General features: G+C 35.0%; 1 protein-coding gene across 2 annotated transcripts in view; it reads left to right on the top strand.

Moving 5' to 3' along the window:
• The window catches only part of LOC128242450 (methionine--tRNA ligase, cytoplasmic-like), a 62,402-nt gene that overhangs the window by 23,022 nt on the left and 18,110 nt on the right, over positions 1 to 21,270 (top strand). For both annotated transcript variants that reach the window (XM_052959604.1, XM_052959603.1), the window contains 10 exons: positions 5,331 to 5,459; positions 5,933 to 6,008; positions 6,429 to 6,643; positions 7,781 to 7,890; positions 8,082 to 8,198; positions 9,237 to 9,440; positions 10,078 to 10,167; positions 11,785 to 11,971; positions 13,468 to 13,638; positions 16,829 to 17,042. In XM_052959604.1, the coding sequence (XP_052815564.1) occupies positions 5,331 to 5,459; positions 5,933 to 6,008; positions 6,429 to 6,643; positions 7,781 to 7,890; positions 8,082 to 8,198; positions 9,237 to 9,440; positions 10,078 to 10,167; positions 11,785 to 11,971; positions 13,468 to 13,638; positions 16,829 to 17,042 (1,513 nt within the window). The remainder of the gene's footprint in view (positions 1 to 5,330; positions 5,460 to 5,932; positions 6,009 to 6,428; positions 6,644 to 7,780; positions 7,891 to 8,081; positions 8,199 to 9,236; positions 9,441 to 10,077; positions 10,168 to 11,784; positions 11,972 to 13,467; positions 13,639 to 16,828; positions 17,043 to 21,270) is intronic.

Below are 21,270 nucleotides of genomic sequence, written 5' to 3'. Positions count from 1 at the left end.
TATATATATATATTTCACCAACAACTGATTTCAATTCCTTGTTTATATTGTTTTAAAATCATTGAAGGTACCAACTTCAAACATCATGAACTTATTCACAGTGATGACTTATATAAATCCAACCTAAATATTGTAAGAGGTATTGCCCTGTGTATCATTTTAAACATATACATATTTAAAATATGTTTAAACAAACTGGACATATAATATTTCCACCTATGGTGTATGGAAGGGCAGACAGGCACCATCCAGTATGTAGTCTGATCAATTACTTTTGAACCCTTTGTCCAATCATGACCAAATTTGGTCCAATGTGTATGAACATGTTTGATAATTAGAAAAATTGCTGTAGTTACCTGAGAGTTATTGCGCTTTAATTAAAGAAATTACCTAAAAATTACAAAAATTACCTAAAATTGCTCTTTTCCTATCAATTACTTTTTAAGCATTAGTCCAATCATCACAAAATTTGGTGAGAATGTGAATGGGCATAATAAACCAGAGAAGTCAAACCCCTGTTATTCTCCCCTGCTGAATCGAAGGTTTCGGGAGGGGGATATTGTTTTGGCATTGTCCGCCCTTCCGTCCCTCCAGATCTACATCTTGGTAGTCATTGATAAAAAATGTTCAAACTTGGTCTGAATGTTCATCTTGATCATATCTCGATCACTTGTTAAGTGGGTCACATGGGGTCAAAAACTAGGTCACTAGGTCGAATCTTAGAAAAATCTATGGAACAAACTAGTGGCATTATATATGGTCAAATATTCATACATATGATCGAAAATAAGGTCACTAGGTCAAATCTTAGAAAATCATTCAAATTTATAGAAACTATTACAAATGTTACTCTATATTAGGGATGGCAATGAGCACTCGAGTACTAGGTCAATCATCCGAGTACCCGAGTACAAAATCAATACTCGAGTATTCGAAAAAAAATCACCAAATACATGATTTACAGACGTTAGTATCAGATCCAGCGCATTTCCATGAAGACAATTTATGATCCCTATAATCCCGGCTGTGTACACAATTGACCCTTATAAATTTATTGACAGTTGTTGTGATAGTTTCAAACTGTCAACAAAAGGCCCTAATTTGCAAAATGCACTGGTGTCAATAAGCGAAGTTGTGATAGTGGTACATCGCCTACACAATTGTATTGTTTACCAATTAGAGAGTTTTCACTAAGCAATGGACGTTGACGAGCGAATTAGTAATGACTGTTACGAGTTATGATTCCTGAATGGGCGTATTGTTTGCAATGATTATCACAGTTGATTGGTGGATATCTTAAATCAGGAATTATGCATATTAATGAGGTAAACAACAATATATCATTATGGAAAACGGTCAGTTTAAAAATTATTTCATAGAGTAAACAACTAAACAAATTAATAAATAATTTTCGTTCATTGTAATTCTGAAATGTGTCCTATTTAAAGATGAAAATGACCAATGTTACGACCAACACACGAAGTACATGAATGATACCTGTATACACAAACTTGTCTTTCCAGGAAACCAATTCAATTTATCCGGGTAATCGAGTACCCGAGTACTCGATCGGAAGATTGTCCGGGTACATGAGTACCAATTTTACTACTCGTTGCCATCCCTATTCTTTATGCAAAACTTTTATTTCAAATAATTCCAAACAAACTCAAACATATATCCAACGTTCATAACAGTCCATTTCTCTGCAGACATAATTATAACATGTTAATATAGGAATATTCCTCCTACATTTCATTTCCAATCCATGAACTTTGCCTAATTAGGCGGGGGATATCAATTCAATGAATTTGCTTGTTATTTCTATATTTGTATTCTTTTTAAAACATTATATTCCCTTAAAACCTTGACAAGAAGCATTCCCCATTCGAACGGTTGTGACAGTGAAACATATTTTGCACATTTCGGATAAACAATGCATTATTTTTTATTTTAAACAACCACAATATTTGCTGGAATTGAATGAAATCATTTTGTTATCCCCCGCCTTGAAAAGGCAAGGGGATATAGTAATGGTAGACGCCATTCTGTGCATGCGTGCATCCGTCCGACATTCATTTCTTTGCATCTCCTCTTACATTTCTCATGCGATTTCTACCAAACTTTCACAGATTGATGATCATAAAGTGAAGCAGCGCATATTGTCAGGCTTTTGCAATTTGTCCATTTTTGAAAGAGTTATTGCCCTTTGCTTATTTTACATTTAAAATTGGTTTCTTCGCAACTCCTCTTACGTTTTTCATGCGATTTCAACCAAACTTTCACAGATTGATGATCATAAAGTGAAGCAGCGCATATTGTCGGGCTTTCCCGATATGACCATTTTTGAAAGAGTTATTGCCCTTTGCTTATTTTACATTTGAAATTGGTTTCTTTGCAACTCCTCTTTTTTTCATGTGATTTCTACCAAACCTTCACAGATTGATGATCATAAAGTGAAGCAGCGCATATTGTCAGGCTTTTGCAATTTGACCATTTTTGAAAGAGTTGTTGCCCTTGGCTTATTTTACATTTAAAATTGGTTTCTTCGCAACTCCTCTTACGTTTTTCATGCGATTTCTACCAAACCTTCACAGATTGATGATCATAAAGTGAAGCAGCGCATATTGTCAGGCTTTTGCAATTTGACCATTTTTGAAAGAGTTATTGCCCTTTGCTTATTTTATATTTAAAATTGGTTTCTTCGCAACTCCTCTTACGTTTTTCATGCGATTTCTACCAAACTTTCACAGATTGATGACTATATAGTGGCGCAGTGCTTATTGTCAGGCTTTTGCAATTTGACCTTTTTTGAAAGAATTATTGCCCTTTGTTTATTTTACATTTAAAGTTGGTTTCTTCGCAATGATGCAGCGCACATTGTCAGGCTTTTGCAATTTGACCTTTTCTGAAAGAGTTATTGCCCTTTGTTTATTTTACATTTAAAATTGTCTACGGGTTTTCATAAAGGGATTCTTTTAGGAAGAGTTATTGCCCTCCCTTTTTACGCATTTCTTATGTTCCTGAGAAACTACCCTTACCATTGATTGGCTTTCGTTACAAAGAATGCCCCTATGAGGCGGAGGATATAGCTGTCTGTGACCGCTCTTGTTTTATTCTTTTATTGAATTTTGCACTTGAATCGCGATCCAGCGATCTCAGTTTTGGCGAGTATTTGTGTAGAATATTTTGCTTTGACTCGAGATAACTTGGGTACTAATTACAGCCCTAGTAGATATGAGGGAAACATGGATGTGTAGAAATGAGGGAAACATGGATGTGTAGATATGAGGGAAGGATGGATGTGTAGATATGAGGGAAGCATGGATGTGTAGATATGAGGGAAGCATGGATGTGTAGATATGAGGGAAACATGGATGTGTAGATATGAGGGAAGGATGGATGTGTAGATATGAGGGAAGCATGGATGTGTAGATATGGGGGAAACATGGATGTGTAGATATGGGGGAAACATGAATGTGTTGATATGAGGGAAGCATGAATGTGTAGATATTGTAGTGCCTCTGGTACAGCACTAGTGTTGAGTTGACCTTCGAGTTCTTCAGTGACCATTTGACATTTCCTCTCGTAAATGTTTAAGTTCGCAGCAATTACTTAAATCACTACATAAGGCGTATAAACTTTAAATAAGGTTTATTCAATGTTAACCAACAACTTCGTAGACATATACAATATAGTATGCAAGTACGTGTCATATGTGTAACTCTTACAACTTTTGGTAAAATGAATACGCTACAATTGTTAACAAAGATGGTAACTTCGGGGAAAGAATCACACTCGAGCCTTATATTTTAAATGCGCTTATATATATATTATCTTTTCCTTAGCATTAATACATTCAAACAGTCAGCCGCCTTCCACGTTAAAAGACTATCAGGTTACTGGATTAATTTACTATAAAAGATCTGCTTCAGATTCCTTTAATGTCTAAAACGCTCCCTTTAACATGAATAATTACTTATGATTATAACGATTCGTATTTACTATATTTCTATGGAATATTTACTTTGCATTCAGCGACAGGCCTTGGTGCAACTAGAATTTCTTTTTACCGGGGAACCACTTCAACAAAAAATCCTCTCTTTATATACTAAGAGACAGACGACTGCATCGACATGCCATCGACAGGTGATCGACTCTAGATCGACACCCGATCGACAGTTAGTCGATCTAGATTTAAACATAAAATATGATTGATCGCCTTAAACCGAGTCAACAGATCAATCTAAAAATAGTAACATTAGATAAACATGGCGGCTAAACAATGAAAATTATGATTTATATCACAATTATTGCTACTATAACATGTTAGTATTTGTTAAAACAATGTAAAAACCAGCACCTTAAGATTCAAATTTCGCGGCTATTCTGTCCTTGAAAGGAAAGGAAGTGACGCAGCTGTCAAACTTCTTAGGTACCAAAATGGCAGACTGACTATGTACAGTTTGAATTCAGTTAAAGAAGTGGATTTAAACCAAGAAGATTCAGACTTAACATGTGAAACTACGGTTATTATAAGTTATAAAAAACCTTTCTTTACAATATATAAAACCAGGTTAAAGACCATTCTGAATTTAGATCGAAAGTAACGAGAATAAAGGTCCGGATGGGGTAATTTCCTAGTGAACTTGTATTTCGTACATGATAAAAGAATGCAATTTTATAATGGTTAGCTACCCCATCCTGGACATCAGCACATCAAAATGTGGGTAAGTCATATATTATTGAAGTACTGATTCTTTAAGACAATGTCACTGTACCAGGGTACATCAATATGGAGGAAACATGCATGGGTAGATATGAGGGAAACGTGAATGTGTAGACATGGGGGAAACTTGAATGCTTAGATATGAGGGAAACATGAATGTGTAGATATGGGAGGAACATCATCACGGAGAAATATTCTGGAATTTTTAGATTTGGTTTAGATATGAGTAGATGCCAAAATGTTAAGATATGGCGGAAATTTGAGGTCATTCCTGAATGTTAAGATATGGTTGAAATATTAGTACGTACTCAAATGTTAAAATACTGTGGAAATTTGATTTAATAATATAAATATTAAGATATGAGGGATAATTTAATGAAATATTAGCCGTTTTTATTTCTAACTTAAATAACAAAAAGGAACTTGTAAATGATTACAAAAAGCCTTGAGCTGTCTAGTAACCATCTCTCGATATTGAAAATGATTATAAGATTGGAATTGAGAATAAGTTTGATAGCAAATGGCTAGGGCTATTGACTGATGATGGTATAAAAGGCTTTCAAAATTAATTTGTGTGCTATGACACATCTAAACATAATTTCAGCCGTCTGTCTTCCCTTACCTGAATGCATTGAACGGGCATGGGAAAGTGGACGACAGTCTTGTACAGGAAGTGCGAAACCTCGTGGCGCACATGGACAAGGAATTGGCTGGCAAAAACACACTATCAGGGGTAGGAAATCTTAGGATCGCAAAATTCAAAATTTATCTTTATTTTTTTAGTCAAATTTCAGCCTTCTAACAGTTTTCCATATCCATGAATAATATGTTTTTTCTGTATTTTCTAGGGATGCAAACAAATGGCAAAATTTATATTCAAATATTCGTTTAAATATTTTATTTTTTATTTATAAAATACAAAACTACAAATATTTAGATCCCGATTTTGAAATTTGAATACCAAAAGTTTGATTAAATATTCGCTTGCATCCCTTGTATTTTCATCCACTAAAACTGAAAAATTAGTATGAGTAGTTTAAAAGGGATACTATTTTGATAATGTGTAATATGTTTTGTACATATTTCAACTGCTTAATAGGAAGTTTAATGTGATCGCTAATCTTAACACTTATGAAATGAAAATAACTGATGAATAAAAAGTGTAGTACATAAGTCATATAGTGTAGTGAATGGTTTCTTTCTCAGAGCCAGTTGACAGTAGCTGATGTCGCTGTTTGGTCAACCCTGTATCCAGCATTATCGGGAAAATTCGCTCTGAAAGGTAACAAATTGGTGCTTAACACACCCATGATGAAGATTTCAGTGATGTATTCATATCTACACTCATCATGAATGTAGAATAATTGCTTGGTCATCCATGGTTATATATCTTAAAGATAGTGTATAATTAGTGCTTGGTCATCCATGGTTATATATCTTAAAGATAGTGTATAATTATTGCTTGTTCAGCAATGGTTATATATCTTAAAGATAGTGTAGAATTATTGCTTGGTCATCCATGGTTATATATCTTAAAGATCGTGTAGAATTATTGCTTGGTCAATAATCTAATGTAAAAACAAATCGTAACTAATCTAACTCAAATGTCATGTAGAGTTGTTGTTTGGTTAATAAATCTATTGTTATACAAGTCTAATAGTACTTAACCATCTTTATAATTCTAGACTTCTCCATGTTTCAGACTGGGAAGTTTCATTTACCAATGTGAAGACTTGGTTCTCTGACCTGAGCAGTCGTTCCGAGTTTCAGAGGGCTGTAAAGGAAGTGTGCGCGGGAGACACCTCCCAGTTGAAGAGCTCCCTTGCAAGCCAGCCAGCGCCACTCAGGGTTCCAGAGGCAGTGAGCTCCAAACAACAGGTCCAGAAACAGACCAGCAAGCAGAAGGAAGACACTCAGGTTGGTTATGCTAGACATATAAAATATGTACAATATAAGGGCATAATAGTTGCAGGGTAGGAGATGGAGAGCGTACACCCATGGGATTAAACAATAAAATTTATGCAAAATGACCTAAACGGATGTTTTTCACAATTACTGGCATTAGGGGTATTTCAGGTACACTCTTTCCCTGAATACCATTCTATAACATCCATACTGCGTGAACTTGCAATATGCCCAAAGTATTTCTTGGTAACAACATTCTTGACAAAAAATGGAGCTTACAGACGTTGTCGACTGGCTTAAGAAAAAACTGAGATAAAACCCTCCTTCTGGGTAAAAAATTCAGAAACTTCTGCCCGTTTGGCATCCAGATTTACAGAATTTGTCTTGTACCACTAGATGTTGAACCTCATCAATCATAAGTTCCTTAACAATTATGTATAGAAAACATATCATTTACATGAGTCATGCATATGTACTATATCAAGTTGTAAAAGTGTATATTACATAGCTATGTTCTTTGTAGACTAGTGAAAACAAAAAGATCGTTCATATGATGAAACTGCATAGTAACAGAAAACTTTCACAATAAACATTTGCTTATGAAATTTAGCAATCAATTGCATCGATGTGAACGTATCGGCTCCCCGAAGCTGAATGCCTTTACATTCATATGTGCACACAAATACTTGTGCGTATGAATCACTCGTGCTTATAAAACGCCGCCTGGCAGTTAATCCATTATAAACAAGGGAAAATAATTTTCTTCTAATTCGTTTTACTCAAACGTAGAAAATTATATTTCCAATGAACTTTAAGAAGAATCTAAGAACATTGTTCTAAAATGAAATGAAATGCTACACAGAATCACCCCCTGTGAAACATGAACCTATTTTACATGTATGTTATTGTTATGCAATGTCATGATGCCAATTTTGCCTGAGAAAGTATAAGCCCGGCCTACTAAGTCTCCTCAGACAGATGTGCTTCCGGCTTATTTGCACATGCTCCCATCTTCCAGGCTGCCCCTGAGAAAGAAGTAGCCAGCCTGGAAGAGTTATATTCAGCCACAGTGTGATCACTGCCCCATTTCTGTTAAACATGTAACCTAATGTAGGTGAAAGTTATGTAAGGACAAGCTTCCATTTCCAGGCTGCCCCTGAGAAAGTAGTTGCCAGTCCCGAAGAGGTCTCTTCAGCCACAGAGGCCTGGCTTACTGGCATACAACACTGCACAAAGCCTATGAAACGTGTTCATCCAGTGTATGTACTATTTATTTTATGTAAATTATCTTCTTTTAAATATTTGAAATGTTCAATGAAGTATCATAAAGAGGTAACCATTTAGGAAAAGAAATTTAATGTTGTGGTCAATAGGACTATAAAAAAGCTTACGTTGTTTGAAGGAAAATGTTCAGTTTAAAAAAAAATGCACATATGCAATTTCTCCCCAGTCTTCCGGAGAAGGGTCGCAGGAACATCCTAATCACAAGTGCTCTCCCTTACGTGAACAATGTGCCCCATCTCGGCAACATCATCGGATGTGTGCTCAGTGCTGACGTCTTCTCAAGGTTTGTTTCTTACATGTAGATTGTTTGATATGGTATTGTTTGTGCTTATAATCCATTCCATATGCCTTTAATATGGTATAATATTTAGCTTAACTAGAACAGTTGTATAATGCATGCATACATGTCATATTTCTGCAATGATTTTGCTCAGAAAATGAGGGGATTCTGACCTTGACAAGGGGATTTGGCTTTGATTTATATGTATACAGTTGAAACTCGATGGCTTGATATTCTAGGGGTGGTAAAAACACTTCGAGCCTCGAGAACATAGAGCCAAATGGGATTGCATACAGAATGTTATTTTTTTTATTCGTTACAAAACGTCTTGTTTACCTCGTTTGTTATTAGCTACGCTATCTCCACAAGAGAAGAGTATTTATTGGACATAGTTACACATCGTACAGTTCATAACATTACTTATTCCATACTTAGCAAAAAATATAATTTGATTTTTTTTATTTATTATAAAAATACATTTATGCAAAAACTACAAACAAGCAATTTTAAACAGTGAGAAACACAAACATTGCTTATAAGTTATATCAAAATGCATTGAAATTTATATATGAATAACAATTAGAGACAGAACATAAAGTGATGGCATGTTTATTCAAACTGTTAAACCATTTAATTTTGATAATAATTATAATTAAATCAAGCAATTTTTATTGATTAGCTCCTTGTGCTAAATGAAGCCAAGCAAACAAATCAAGGAGTGAGATTCTTACCTGAACCCGCGAAAATGACATAGACCCAAGCAAACAAAACAAAGTGTGAAATTCTTACTAAGGACAGCGAAAATGACATCGAGCGTGGAAAAATAGTGACCCTCAGGATATTGAGCCATCTGATATAATTTTATATGAACATAGAGTAAAAATAATATTGGTCCTTTTAATCTGATTTGAGCCAATGAGGGTATTGAGCCATGAGATATCGAGCCAACGAGTTTCGACAGTATAAATGAATATGTGTATGTGCGGTGCTTTCAAAGCTATTGCAGAGTCTGTGACTTTGATACTTTCATAACTTTTGAAGATACTGCCGACTACGTAACTACAACAGTGTGTATATCTGCGGCACAGATGAATATGGGACCGCTACTGAGACAAAGGCCATTGCCGAGGGTCTGACGCCCCAACAGATCTGTGACAAATACTCGGCCCTCCACAGAGATATCTACAAGTGGTTCAATATTGATTTTGACTACTTCGGAAGGACAACCACTAGTCAACAAACAGAGTAAGGAACTTTTTGAAATATTAACGATCAAGTTTCTTTGAAATTCTCAAGTTCCTACTCAACTGAGTTCACTATTTATATCATGTCTATATTGTAAATGGTTAAATTCTGGTTCTTTCATACTTTAATTTATTTATTATTAATTTATATTTTAATCAAATTTCCTGAATTAACTTCCTTCATAAAAATCGATGAGAAAAACTTAAAATTGTTGAGTAATTACTCAAGTAAATTGCTTTTTCTTTTAAAAAACAAAAAATTCTATCAGTATTATCCTTGACAGAATATAATTCTAACAGAGTAAATATAATACCATGCTTGGATGTATGGTGGTAAAATGAGTTAAGTTTGTGACTTAGTAATTACTCAATAATTTTTTATAAAACTCGGGCCTGATTGCTAATAATATTAACAGTTTGTGAACCTAACAGTGTCTTTTTATGTATGTGAACATTTGAATTTATCCCACTAAAACATGTTGAAATATCTTGAACGTAATCATTATATATCTTGAAGCCCTGGTAGTGATCATTGGCTCTTTAAGATTCCTGTTTTTAGGATAAGTATTTTTTCAAAATGATAATGATATATAAGAACTTATATTTTATTATTTTAAGGATTTCGATTTTTATTTCAGAATTGCACAGGACATTTTCTGGCAGTTACACAAGAAAGGCTTTATCTCCCAAAACAGTGTCGAACAACTCCACTGTGAAAAATGTGACAGGTTAGAACATTGATTGTCTGTTACTGGTATCATTGTTTAAAACTTATGCCTTGATATTTTCTCCTCTATTATGTCAAATGCGTTGAATGTTGGCAACCATTTGATATTTCATTAACATTAAAAGTTACTCAATGTTATGAATTGCCTGTTGTTAACAGATGAGATAAAAAGTGAAAGAAAAATAGTTACCGTAAATGACTGGGTATAAGACGATAGGGGGTATTAGACGCAGGGAAAAAAATCTGTGAAAAATCCGAGAAAAAAACTTTTAATCTATGTTTTTGGTTAAAAGACGCATAGAAAAAATGTCATAATCGTCCGGCATTTTAAGCCACCATGTTTGTTGACAGTGACAATTTTTATTTTTTTTCGTGAAAATGGCGATGGTTATCTTTAAAACCATACAACCATACTGTCGAGAATGAAAAGTTATGTTATGCAAAAAATATTTTGACAGTGCCCAACTTTGCTTTTTTATATGTAAGTTTGATTATTGTTTAATTCAATTTATTATTCAAAATAATATTGAATACCCTAATTCACAAGAGTTCGGACACCATAAATTAATTATTTTTTTCGCTCTCCGAATACATAGAAAACTATCATTTTTACATTTTATTTACATGTTTGTTTAACCTGTCTTTTTTCTTCATGTTTGCTTTTTACCACTTATTAATATATCCGTAGTAATTAATGGTCATAAACTTATTTATTACGCCTATAAGTGTAAATCCTTCATGAAGTTAATTAAAACACCATTTTATACATGCACTGAACTGAATAAACACATTCTATCGGCTTCAGATCAAAGAGTCACACTGTGTGACGTCACATAACTTACAGTTATACCCACGAGGATCTCGTGGAGAGCATGGACATCGCTATGCAGGATTAATGTTTAACTGTACGATTATTGCTTCATATAGTCTATAAGTGTGGTACAAGTTTGAAAGCTTATTGGCAGATCGTTTTACAAACATGCCATGTCGATGTTTTCTTAATCCCTTGATTGCCCTTGTTGTTTGTTTAATCCTCAAATAAATATATCACACTTCCTTTTCAACAGGCAATAAATCGTTTAGGATGGGTAGTAACTAATTAAATTGTCACAGTGGTGTATACGGTTAGGTAATCTAGCCAGGCATTGTAAAGATAAAAATCAATAATCTTCGTCTGTGAAACTTGGTAACTATGAAAGTTATGATTGATGTCCTTTGGGTGTCCGAAAATTAGGTACGCAAAATAAATTATTTTGGGAAATAATTATGGGTGTCCAAATATTTAGAGTGTTCGAACTCTTAGGTGAATTACGGTAACTTTAATCGAAAAATATTTTTGTTGAAATTATAAACGTCTTACGATATACCGTATCCCGATCTTCAACTGCCGTTTTAACCCGTATATACTCGATCAATATGACGCGAGTAACATCCCTTTCTACATAAATCTAAACAAACTCTCGGCATGAAATTGACCTAAAAAAAAAAGTTCAAAAAATTGTTACTGGGTATTATACGCAGGCATTTTTTTGCATCAAAATCTGAGGGAAAAAAGTGCGTCTAATACCCAGTCATTTACGGTAATGTAAAAGGCATTTCTGAATTAATCATATTGCAGGTTTCTTGCGGACCGATTTGTGGAGGGCACCTGCCCATTCTGTAGCTTTGATGACGCACGTGGAGACCAGTGTGACGGGTGCGGCAAATTGATCAACGCTATCGACCTCATCCAACCCAAGTGTAAACTGTGTAGAAACCCGCCCATTGTACGCTCCAGTGAACACCTCTTCCTAGACCTTCCCAAGGTGGGTCATGATCATTTCAAAATTGCTTGAAATGAAAGTGTTTGGTACTTCATAAATACAAGTTTGTATTATCATGAATTGAAACTTGTAAATTTCCCTTTGTTAGGTAGAACAGTTAACATCTAACATCTTTTAAAGATTAGGTTTAGTTATGCCCCTGAAGGTGAGCAAATTTAAATCTCACTGTCTCTCTGTCCGGTCGTCCGTGTCCCGGCTGAAACTTTTTTAAATTACTTGGTTCATGTGTTTGATACATAAAGATGAGGTGTTGCGTGCAACACCCACGTCCCAACCTCAAAGGTCAAGGTCACACTCACAGGTTTATCATCATGGATTGCTGCTTATATACATAAACAGTATAGTCTGTAAGCGTGTCATGAACGGAGTGATTTTAAAATTACTTGGCCCATGTGTTCTATACATGAATATGATGTGTCAAGACCTGCGACCCTACTTTAATGTTTTGAGTCAAACTTAAAGTTCAATCTTTATGGAATGCTGCATATAATATGCACTTAGAGTATCAGCATCCGGGCTATAACTTTGACATGCACAGTTTCATTTAAAAAAAAATTGGCACATGTGCAACCCTACCTAGAAGTTGAAGGTCACACTTACAGTTACAGGCTGTTGCTTTGCCATGTACTTAGATATTTTAAGATTACTATGCACATGTGTTCGTTACATTATGATGAGGTGTTGTGTGCAAGACCCAGATCCTTACCACTTACTGCATCAGTCTTTCACACTTGACGTCAACTTTATGGAGCTGACATTTGCATTTTGTTTATGATAGCTCTTCCTGAAAACGTTGGATGGCACTTCATAGGCATTTGTCACTTTCTGTGACAGCTCTTAATTTTTGTTAACTTGCAATATTAACAAAGTTTATACAATAAATATGAAGGACATGCAAAAATGATGAAAACATTTAACCATTGTTTCGTATCATACAATACTTGTGTTTAGTTTAAAAGAAGACTTAAGTGATATCCCATACAAAAAAAGATTTGCCAAAGATGCGTTTAAAGGGCTAGATGGCATAACAATAATGTTGCACACAAAGAAGGAATTTCTGTTTCTTTAGAATTAAAAAAGATATTATTTGAGAAAAATAAGATAAAGATAAAGTGAAGGTGGTATTCATATATTTATGAAGTATATGCCATTTGTTCTCATGGAAATTTATGCTATCATAAATCCTGTTTCATGCTGTAATTTTTCTTCTAATGTAACATAGTTCCTTGGTAAGGTTGGTGAAGGTATAATCCAAATTAGTTGAAACTTTCATAGATGGGCTTTACTTTAAATGAAATAGGTATTATAAGGGCAGGTAAGAAACTAATGTGATTAAAAAAAATTGGTAACTGTACCATTTCCACATCTTTTCAACAATAGTATATTACTTGTTTTTCTTTTAGCTGCTTTCTTTATAGCTCCTTTAGTTAGCATATCCATTATCTGTTACCTTCAATAACATCATTAATTCTCTGTAGGTTGAGCCCAAGTTACAAGAGCATCTGGATGCCGCATTCAAGACTGGCACATGGACAAACAACGCCAAGGTGATCACCAACTCCTGGATAAGGGATGGCCTCAAACCCCGTTGCATCAGTCGAGACCTCAAGTGGGGCACTCCTGTCCCCTTGGAAGGGTTCACTGATAAGGTAAAGTTAAAGTCCCAGTTTGTTTTAGTGACGTAAACTTATTAAAGTGTATATATTAGGGATGCAAACGAATATTCGATTGAACGTTTAGTATTCGAATGTTAAAATCGGTATTCGAATATTCGATTATTTTTTTCAAAAAATAATGATATAAACCTTGAGTCTTTAGGGCAGTTGTTGTGTTTAAAATTATATTGTCTTGTTTTTACAACAATACGCATCTTGTGCCTGAGGCGTTAACGAGATGACAATCGAGTGTGCGTAATATGTCAATTAGGGATCGATCGTAGGGTACTATAAACAGTGTCCATAATTGTAAAATAACTGGCTGTTAGGAAGTGACATCAAACAAGTTTAATTGATTTTTAGTTCTTTTAAATGACCATGCCAATTAAGAATTTAAGGAAGCGGCCTTCACACCCTCTTGTCAGTTTGCCTGCCAATTAAGCTGAGCAATATTGCTCAAATCGGTGATTGATATTATACGCTGAAAGTAGATACCACTCCATTCCTTCAGAATATATGTTCGCAAAACATTATAAGTTAAACTTATTATTATTATATATTAGATTTGTATTTCTTAACAACGTAAAAGATGCCAGCCACATCTGAAGTATGGACTTATTTCACGCGCTCTGTTGACAAGAAATCTGTCACGTGCAAACTATTCAGTGTGAGGTTGTCGTACATGGGCACGACGACTAATCTCTGGAATCACGTGAAGGCTAAGCATCCGAGTTCTCAAAGTGAAAGCAGTAAACAGCAATCAATGAAAAAGTTTACCGTTTCTGGTCTTAAACATGATTTGTGTTCTGGGTGCTTTGGGCAAACACTGCAGCTGGCCATCAAGCCGGCATTTGCTCTCCCTGATGTCAACAGGGTCGTCTCCAGATGTCGTGAGCTGGTCGGGCACATTAAACACTGGACTACATTGACGGCCGAAATGCGCAAGCGCCAAGCTACTCTAAAGGTGCCCAAACACGAGCTGGTGCAGGATGTTACAACCCGATGGAACATCACGCATGCTATACTGGCCCGGCTGAACGAGCAACGCCGCGTCCTGTCCGACCTCATGCTGGACACTCGGGTTACCCGGAAGGCCGACGAGCACCTGTCGTTGAAGGACGGCTGAGTGACGTACTCAGTCATTTGACTGAGACGACTTCGTATATGTCAACGGAGAAGAACGTGTCATGCAGTGAAGTTTATCTCATCGTGACAAGTCTTTTGGACAACACACTCCGTGCATGCGAGGCTGATTCCCATGTCGTCAAGGAAGTGAAGGGTGTTATTGCTGCTGAGCTTCGTCGCCGCTTCCGACCTTCGAACCATGCCACCGCCACATCCACCCTAGTCCTTGCCGCTCTATTGGACCCCCGCTACAAAGACCTGGACTTCCTGTCAACGGAACAGCGGCGCTACACGGAAGACGCGCTCGAGAGTAGATTGGACGATGTTCCATTTCGGTTGCCAACCACGACGAGAGTGCGTCAACACCCTCCAAACGACCCCGTCTTAGCTTCATGGTTCCAAAGACGACCAAGACGGCTAACGACGAGCTGCGTCGGTACCGGCACGAACCTTCCGACGAGGAGGCCACTCCACTTGCATGATGGAAAAAGAACGAGGGACGCTTTCCTCGCGTTGCACATGTTGCTCACCAACTGCTTGGGATACCTGCGACGTCTGTGCCATCAGAAAGAATTTTCTCCTGCGCCGGAATCATTGTTAACAAACTTAGAAACAGACTGTCATGTGATCTTGTTGATAAGATAATATTTCTGAATAAGAACAAGGCCATCATATGTGATGATTTTATTGATGAGTGATTTCATTGAATTGTATGTGCTTGTTATGTGCTTGTTATGTGCTAGATATGTATTTCATATGTCGATGTAATAATATTCGACACGCTGCTATGTCGAATATTAATATATATTAGTATTAGAATATTATATTAGATATATATATATCTAATATATATGTATTGTATACAATACAATACAATGCAATGTATTGTATTGTATTACGATAACACTGGAAACATTCGACAGATAAAGAAAAGGGTATCATGGTTTATAACTAAAATTAATAGATAACTATAACTTTTTAAAGATTCAATTTTTATCGAATATTCGAATATTCGATCGAAAGAATTACCGAATATTCGAATATCGATTTTGCCATTCGTTTGCATCCCTAGTATATATCCAAATGACTTCTCTAAACCTTATTGACATTTTTAACCACCTGATGATGAAAAAAATGCATTTATTGCAATTACAAACAGACGCTAGAATTCTAAATTTAGCACACAATGTCTCTACAAAATTTGCATATCATGTGACTTTCTTAATACAAAATACTATATTACTTTATATATCATATTTTAACTAAATAATTAGTTAATATACATTTTTAAACAAAATAATCATACTTACACTGTTAATTTCATAAAATATTTCGATTGAAACCTAAAGGGAGTCAATAATACAATTGGTATTGACATATTAAATCGGCGATTTTTCACTAAACAACATTGATAATTTTTCATTCCAAAATGCTTGCATCACATTTATTTTACAAACAGGTGCTTGATTTCCTTTATGTGAAGTTTCATTTGAAAATGTTTAGTATTTCTCCAGTCTAAAACCTCAAAAAGAGTCCGGAATCAGGCAACTGTCCAGTACTGTTTACAAAGCGCTATGCTTGATTTAGTGATACACAGATAGTATTTCCCATACATTTCTGTTTAATAAAGCATCGTGTGAACCTCAGGGTTTTATCAAACATTATCTCATAATGTCATGATTATATACCCACTTTAATTTTTTTCTCTTAATATTTAACCCTAAAAGAAACTACCTTTAAATTCAAAATGAAATACTGGTACAAACTATATGTTATTTTATTTCATAATTAAAATTGAGTAGTTAACATAGATGGATTATACAGAATTTAAGAAAACAATAGTGTTAGTATGTGATACTGATGGGTTGCAGGTGTTCTATGTGTGGTTGTGTTAGTATGTGATACTGATGGGTTGCAGGTGTTCTATGTGTGGTTGTGTTAGTATGTGATACTGATGGGTTGCAGGTGTTCTATGTGTGGTTGTGTTAGTATGTGATAATGATGGGTTGCAGGTGTTCTATGTGTGGTTGTGTTAGTATGTGATACTGATGGGTTGCAGGTGTTCTATGTGTGGTTTGATGCCCCCATTGGCTACATCTCCATCACGGCAAACTACACAGAGCACTGGCAACACTGGTGGAAAAATCCAGACAACGTGCAGATGTATAACTTCCTGGGCAAAGACAACGTCCCCTTCCACAGTGTGATATTTCCAGCCACATTGCTTGGAGCAGATGACAATTACACAGTGGTGAAGCACATGTCTGCTACAGGTATATTCTGCATGTTCATGTATGTAAATGCAGTGTTGTGATTATGACAGTTCCTGCCAATCAGCTAGGAGCAGACAACAGCTATACTGTGGTGAAACAAATGTCTGATACAGAAATAAGCAGGTATGTTCAGAAGGTACACAAGAAAGACCATTGATGCAAAGCATCAAAGGGCGCCGTTTAATAGTTTATGCATTTGTTATATGTTGAAAAACAAGGAATGTCAAGGCCAACAAGCATATTACAATGCATCGAACCACATCCATGAAATTCTCAAAATATTTGTAGTATTCTGCTTAACAACATAGGCTAAAGCATTGAAATTGAAGAGTTTCAAGTTGAACATTTCATTAGGGGTGTGGTACATTAATGAACACGACAGAATTAGGGTGCTTGTGCACTGTACTTTTTGTCATTTCCACCTATCCATATACCAAGTTTTATTTCAATACCATGAGTATTTTGAAAGTAATGCTCTGGTCAAGAAAAAGAGGCAAAGGGCAATAATTCTGTAATAAGCTGAAATACAGCTACAGTCATTGTGCACTGCACTTCCTCTTGTTGTGCTTTACCATTGAATGATGTTTAATGAAATTCCAAAAAGTAGTTACGGACAGGAAAAGGAACAAAGGGAATAACTCTTGCAATTCGCTGAAATAGAGTTATTGTTCTTGTACACTGCAGTTCTAATTATTTAGGGGGAGGGGGCAGTCACCATGCTGGAATGACAACTTGAAGGGAAGAATAAGTTTCCTGATTATGTGGGAAATTCATCATGAAGAAGTGACATGAAATAACAATTTTTGTAGCAAGGTGGAAACTCACTAAACCGGACAAGGTCCGGACTGAGCAAAATTTCCGGTTTAGTGAGGATTTGATGTACGGAGTAAGTTTACTCAAAATATTAACTGAGTTAACCTTTAAAGGGAAGTCGACGTTTAGACGGAGGTTGAGACATGATTAAAGCACATGCAAAAGTGATAAACATAATTAAACATTTCTGCGTTTTTACAATCATCTTTTTTCCAAGTCTTAAATTAAAACAACTCGCGTAATTTAATGCTTGTTAAGTATGTTTGATAGTTTAATTAACGCAACGCTCTAATTTGATTCAATCATAGAAGTCTTTAGATAAAATAACCCTCCAAAATGATCACTTAATAACCGTTTCTAGTTCTTTACTTTCTGCAACAAACAAATTAATGTTTCAATCAATTTTCTTTTCACAAGTTGATTATCGTTTGATTATCGCGTGGCAGTCAATCCACAGCGCAATCATCATTATCGATTACCGAGTTAACACAACATCACAGGTGCAATATTGAACGACGCACCGGCTGTCAAAACAAAGTGACACGCGATTCGCGAATTCCTAATACACAAAATCATTTTGACATGTTTGAACAAATATACGTCCGGTTTTGTGAGGTAAAATTACGTTGACAACTAACAAATTTTCTCGATTTTTTGTCCGGTATCCGGAATTCCGAGGTTCCGGTTTTGTAGGGATTATTTTACATTGAAAATAGGGGGAAAAGGGGAAAACGGGGACTCTGAAAAAAGTCCGGTATCCCGAGGATTCCGGTTTTGTGGAGATCCGGTTTAGTGAGTTTCCACTGTACTTTAATAAACATTATCATTTCGTATGAAAGTTACAAACATAAATAGAACATATAATTATTGAACTGTTAGGCCACAACAAATTGATCATTTGTTCTACGGATTTTGCAAAAAAAATGTAGGAGCGAGCGAGCGAAATAAAAATAAAAATACTTTTTCTTAAATTTAAGGCAAATCAGAGGCGAGTGCAAGGCGAAAAATTAAAAAGTTACCAAATTTATCATACAGTGTATGTAAAGAAATGCTTATTAATTGCAAACATAGGTTCAGTTATTAATGAAAAGGTTTTGATTGTATCACATGCAAATCTGTCTCAATATTTAACAAATGGCAATAAGGTCCAGTGCTTTACTATTAACTTCAATTTAAACGTGGATTTATTGTAAAGACAACATTCCTCATAGTAACATAATTATTAATTATTTGAAGACCAAAAAGAAAACTATTGTATTCATTCCGTAACTTACTATTACAAAAAAAACATTTTAGACTTGTAAGAGTAATTCATGATTTGAATCAGGTCTAAGTTTGAACCTCTTGAAGCACATGATTAAATTGTAGTGACTTTGACATTGCAGAAGATCGAAAATGTAAATAACACAGAGAACATATCTAAAAAAGACACTGTGGATTAAATTGCGGGACAACATAAATGAAGCAGTATCAAACAAATCTGCAAATGTGGCACCAGTCTTTATATTAGAGTAGGTGGTGGAATAAAGATATTTCCCTTTAAAGAACCCTCCTTTACCCCGAACCTATGGTTTATAGGTCCGTGCCTTGAAAAAGAATATCATGACGGCCTCCATAGCTTCAATGCCCATAAGAAACAGGCCACTTTAATTACAGGCCATTTTATACAAATCGATCAAAGAAAACAAGTGGATAAAAACGGAGAATTGAGAAAATTAAAACAGTCATTTTACTTATAAAAGGTTTTATTTATTGGTTTTACCGGGTTTTTTTTATACTGTCCATGTGTATGTAATGCACTAGTCAATTGTAACCACGCCCCAAGGTCCGGGGAATAGCGGGGACTTTGACATTCGGTCCAGCCAACCCCGGGTAAATCCACTGCATTCACACTGCACTGTGGGGCCACCTGGAAGGTAAAAACTTGGCCCATTTCCCCGACTATCCCTGGTATACCCCAGGACCTGGGGGGAGGGGGCGAGGTTACCGTGGATTGACTGGTTCGTAAATATAATTTACAGGCTGTTTCTAAAACATTTACAAGTCCTACTATTTTTATCTGTTTATAACGATTATGATTAAATGAAAACTGAGAAATGCATTTTAGAAAATTTAAAATATAACTCACGAAAACATGTTCAATTGTTGTAAGTCGTGTGTCCGTGTATTTTAATATAAGTTTTGCACTCAAAATTTGATTTAGTTATTATTTAACACAAAATTTTGAGTACAAAACAATGAATTACTTAAAACACAATAAATAATTATTGCTTTCGACTCTGTGAAACTGTTGTTGTTTACTGAAGACTATAATCCATTGACTTTGACACTGATTTTCATTTAAAATGTGTATTTTACATTTAAAAAAAATTAATACCGGAAATAAATAACAACGGTGCGTCCTGCAAAATATTCCCGACAAAAAAGACTGTCAACAAATATCGGCTGTTTTGCGGTTACCCGGACCTGATTTTGTCCTGACACGAGGAAATTTTGCTCGCGAAGAATGTAAAGCATGGAAATACCTTCAAAAAAGGCGAAGTCGACGTTGAAGGATTAAATTCTTAGTAAAAGAATTTCAGAAAATAGAGGAAATTCAGAAGTAAACAAAAAAAAAAAATATGCGCGGCCAAATAGTAAGTGCGGGCGCAAAAATTTTTTTTTTTTTTTTTTTTTTTTCGCTTTTCGAATTTTAGGTGCAGCAAATCCGACGAACAAATGATCAATTTGTTGTGGCCTTATATAAAAAGAGAACATTGTTTACTAGATGAAATGCATTTATAACATAACATGCCTTGTGTTTAGCTGTTTAATAATACTAAAATGTATGAAATTGGACAAATTGCATAAAAAACTGGTCAATGGAGTTATAATGTTAACTTCTCCATTTACATGGTAAAGAAGAGATGAAAATGGATGTTTTTAGTTGATAGTGATATTAACACAAAAATAGCATGTGTCTTATAGGACAATGGCAAATTTTTCAAATATGATAAAAATAATGCATACAAACTGAATATGTATCAGACTATGCATGAAAGAAATAATACTGTTTCTATTTTTCACAAAGGTTTTGAAATACAACAATGCACATATAAGCATAAATAGGCCAAATATGCACAAAATAATAGTAAACAATGTGTGAAAGTGATACTGAACACTTAAAATAATTTCTTTGTGCATTAAATGAATATATACCAGAAAAGCAATACTAAATCAAGTCCAAAATGTATAATAACATGAAGAACACCCCTTTATGAATATCTTCATAACAAATCAGAGTACATGTAAACAATAATCATTTATATAATAAGTATCAAATGTGTCTACTTTAAAGTGTGTTTTCATTTGCATTAATTTAATATATACAAGAAAAGCAATTATAAAAATCCTTAAATGTATAAGAAACTGAAGA

The sequence above is a fragment of the Mya arenaria genome, chromosome 8, assembly GCF_026914265.1.
Source record: "Mya arenaria isolate MELC-2E11 chromosome 8, ASM2691426v1".
Taxonomy (NCBI): domain Eukaryota; kingdom Metazoa; phylum Mollusca; class Bivalvia; order Myida; family Myidae; genus Mya; species Mya arenaria.
The sequence above is the reverse complement of the archived record's forward strand: the minus strand, read 5'-3'. Positions and strand labels throughout refer to the sequence as shown.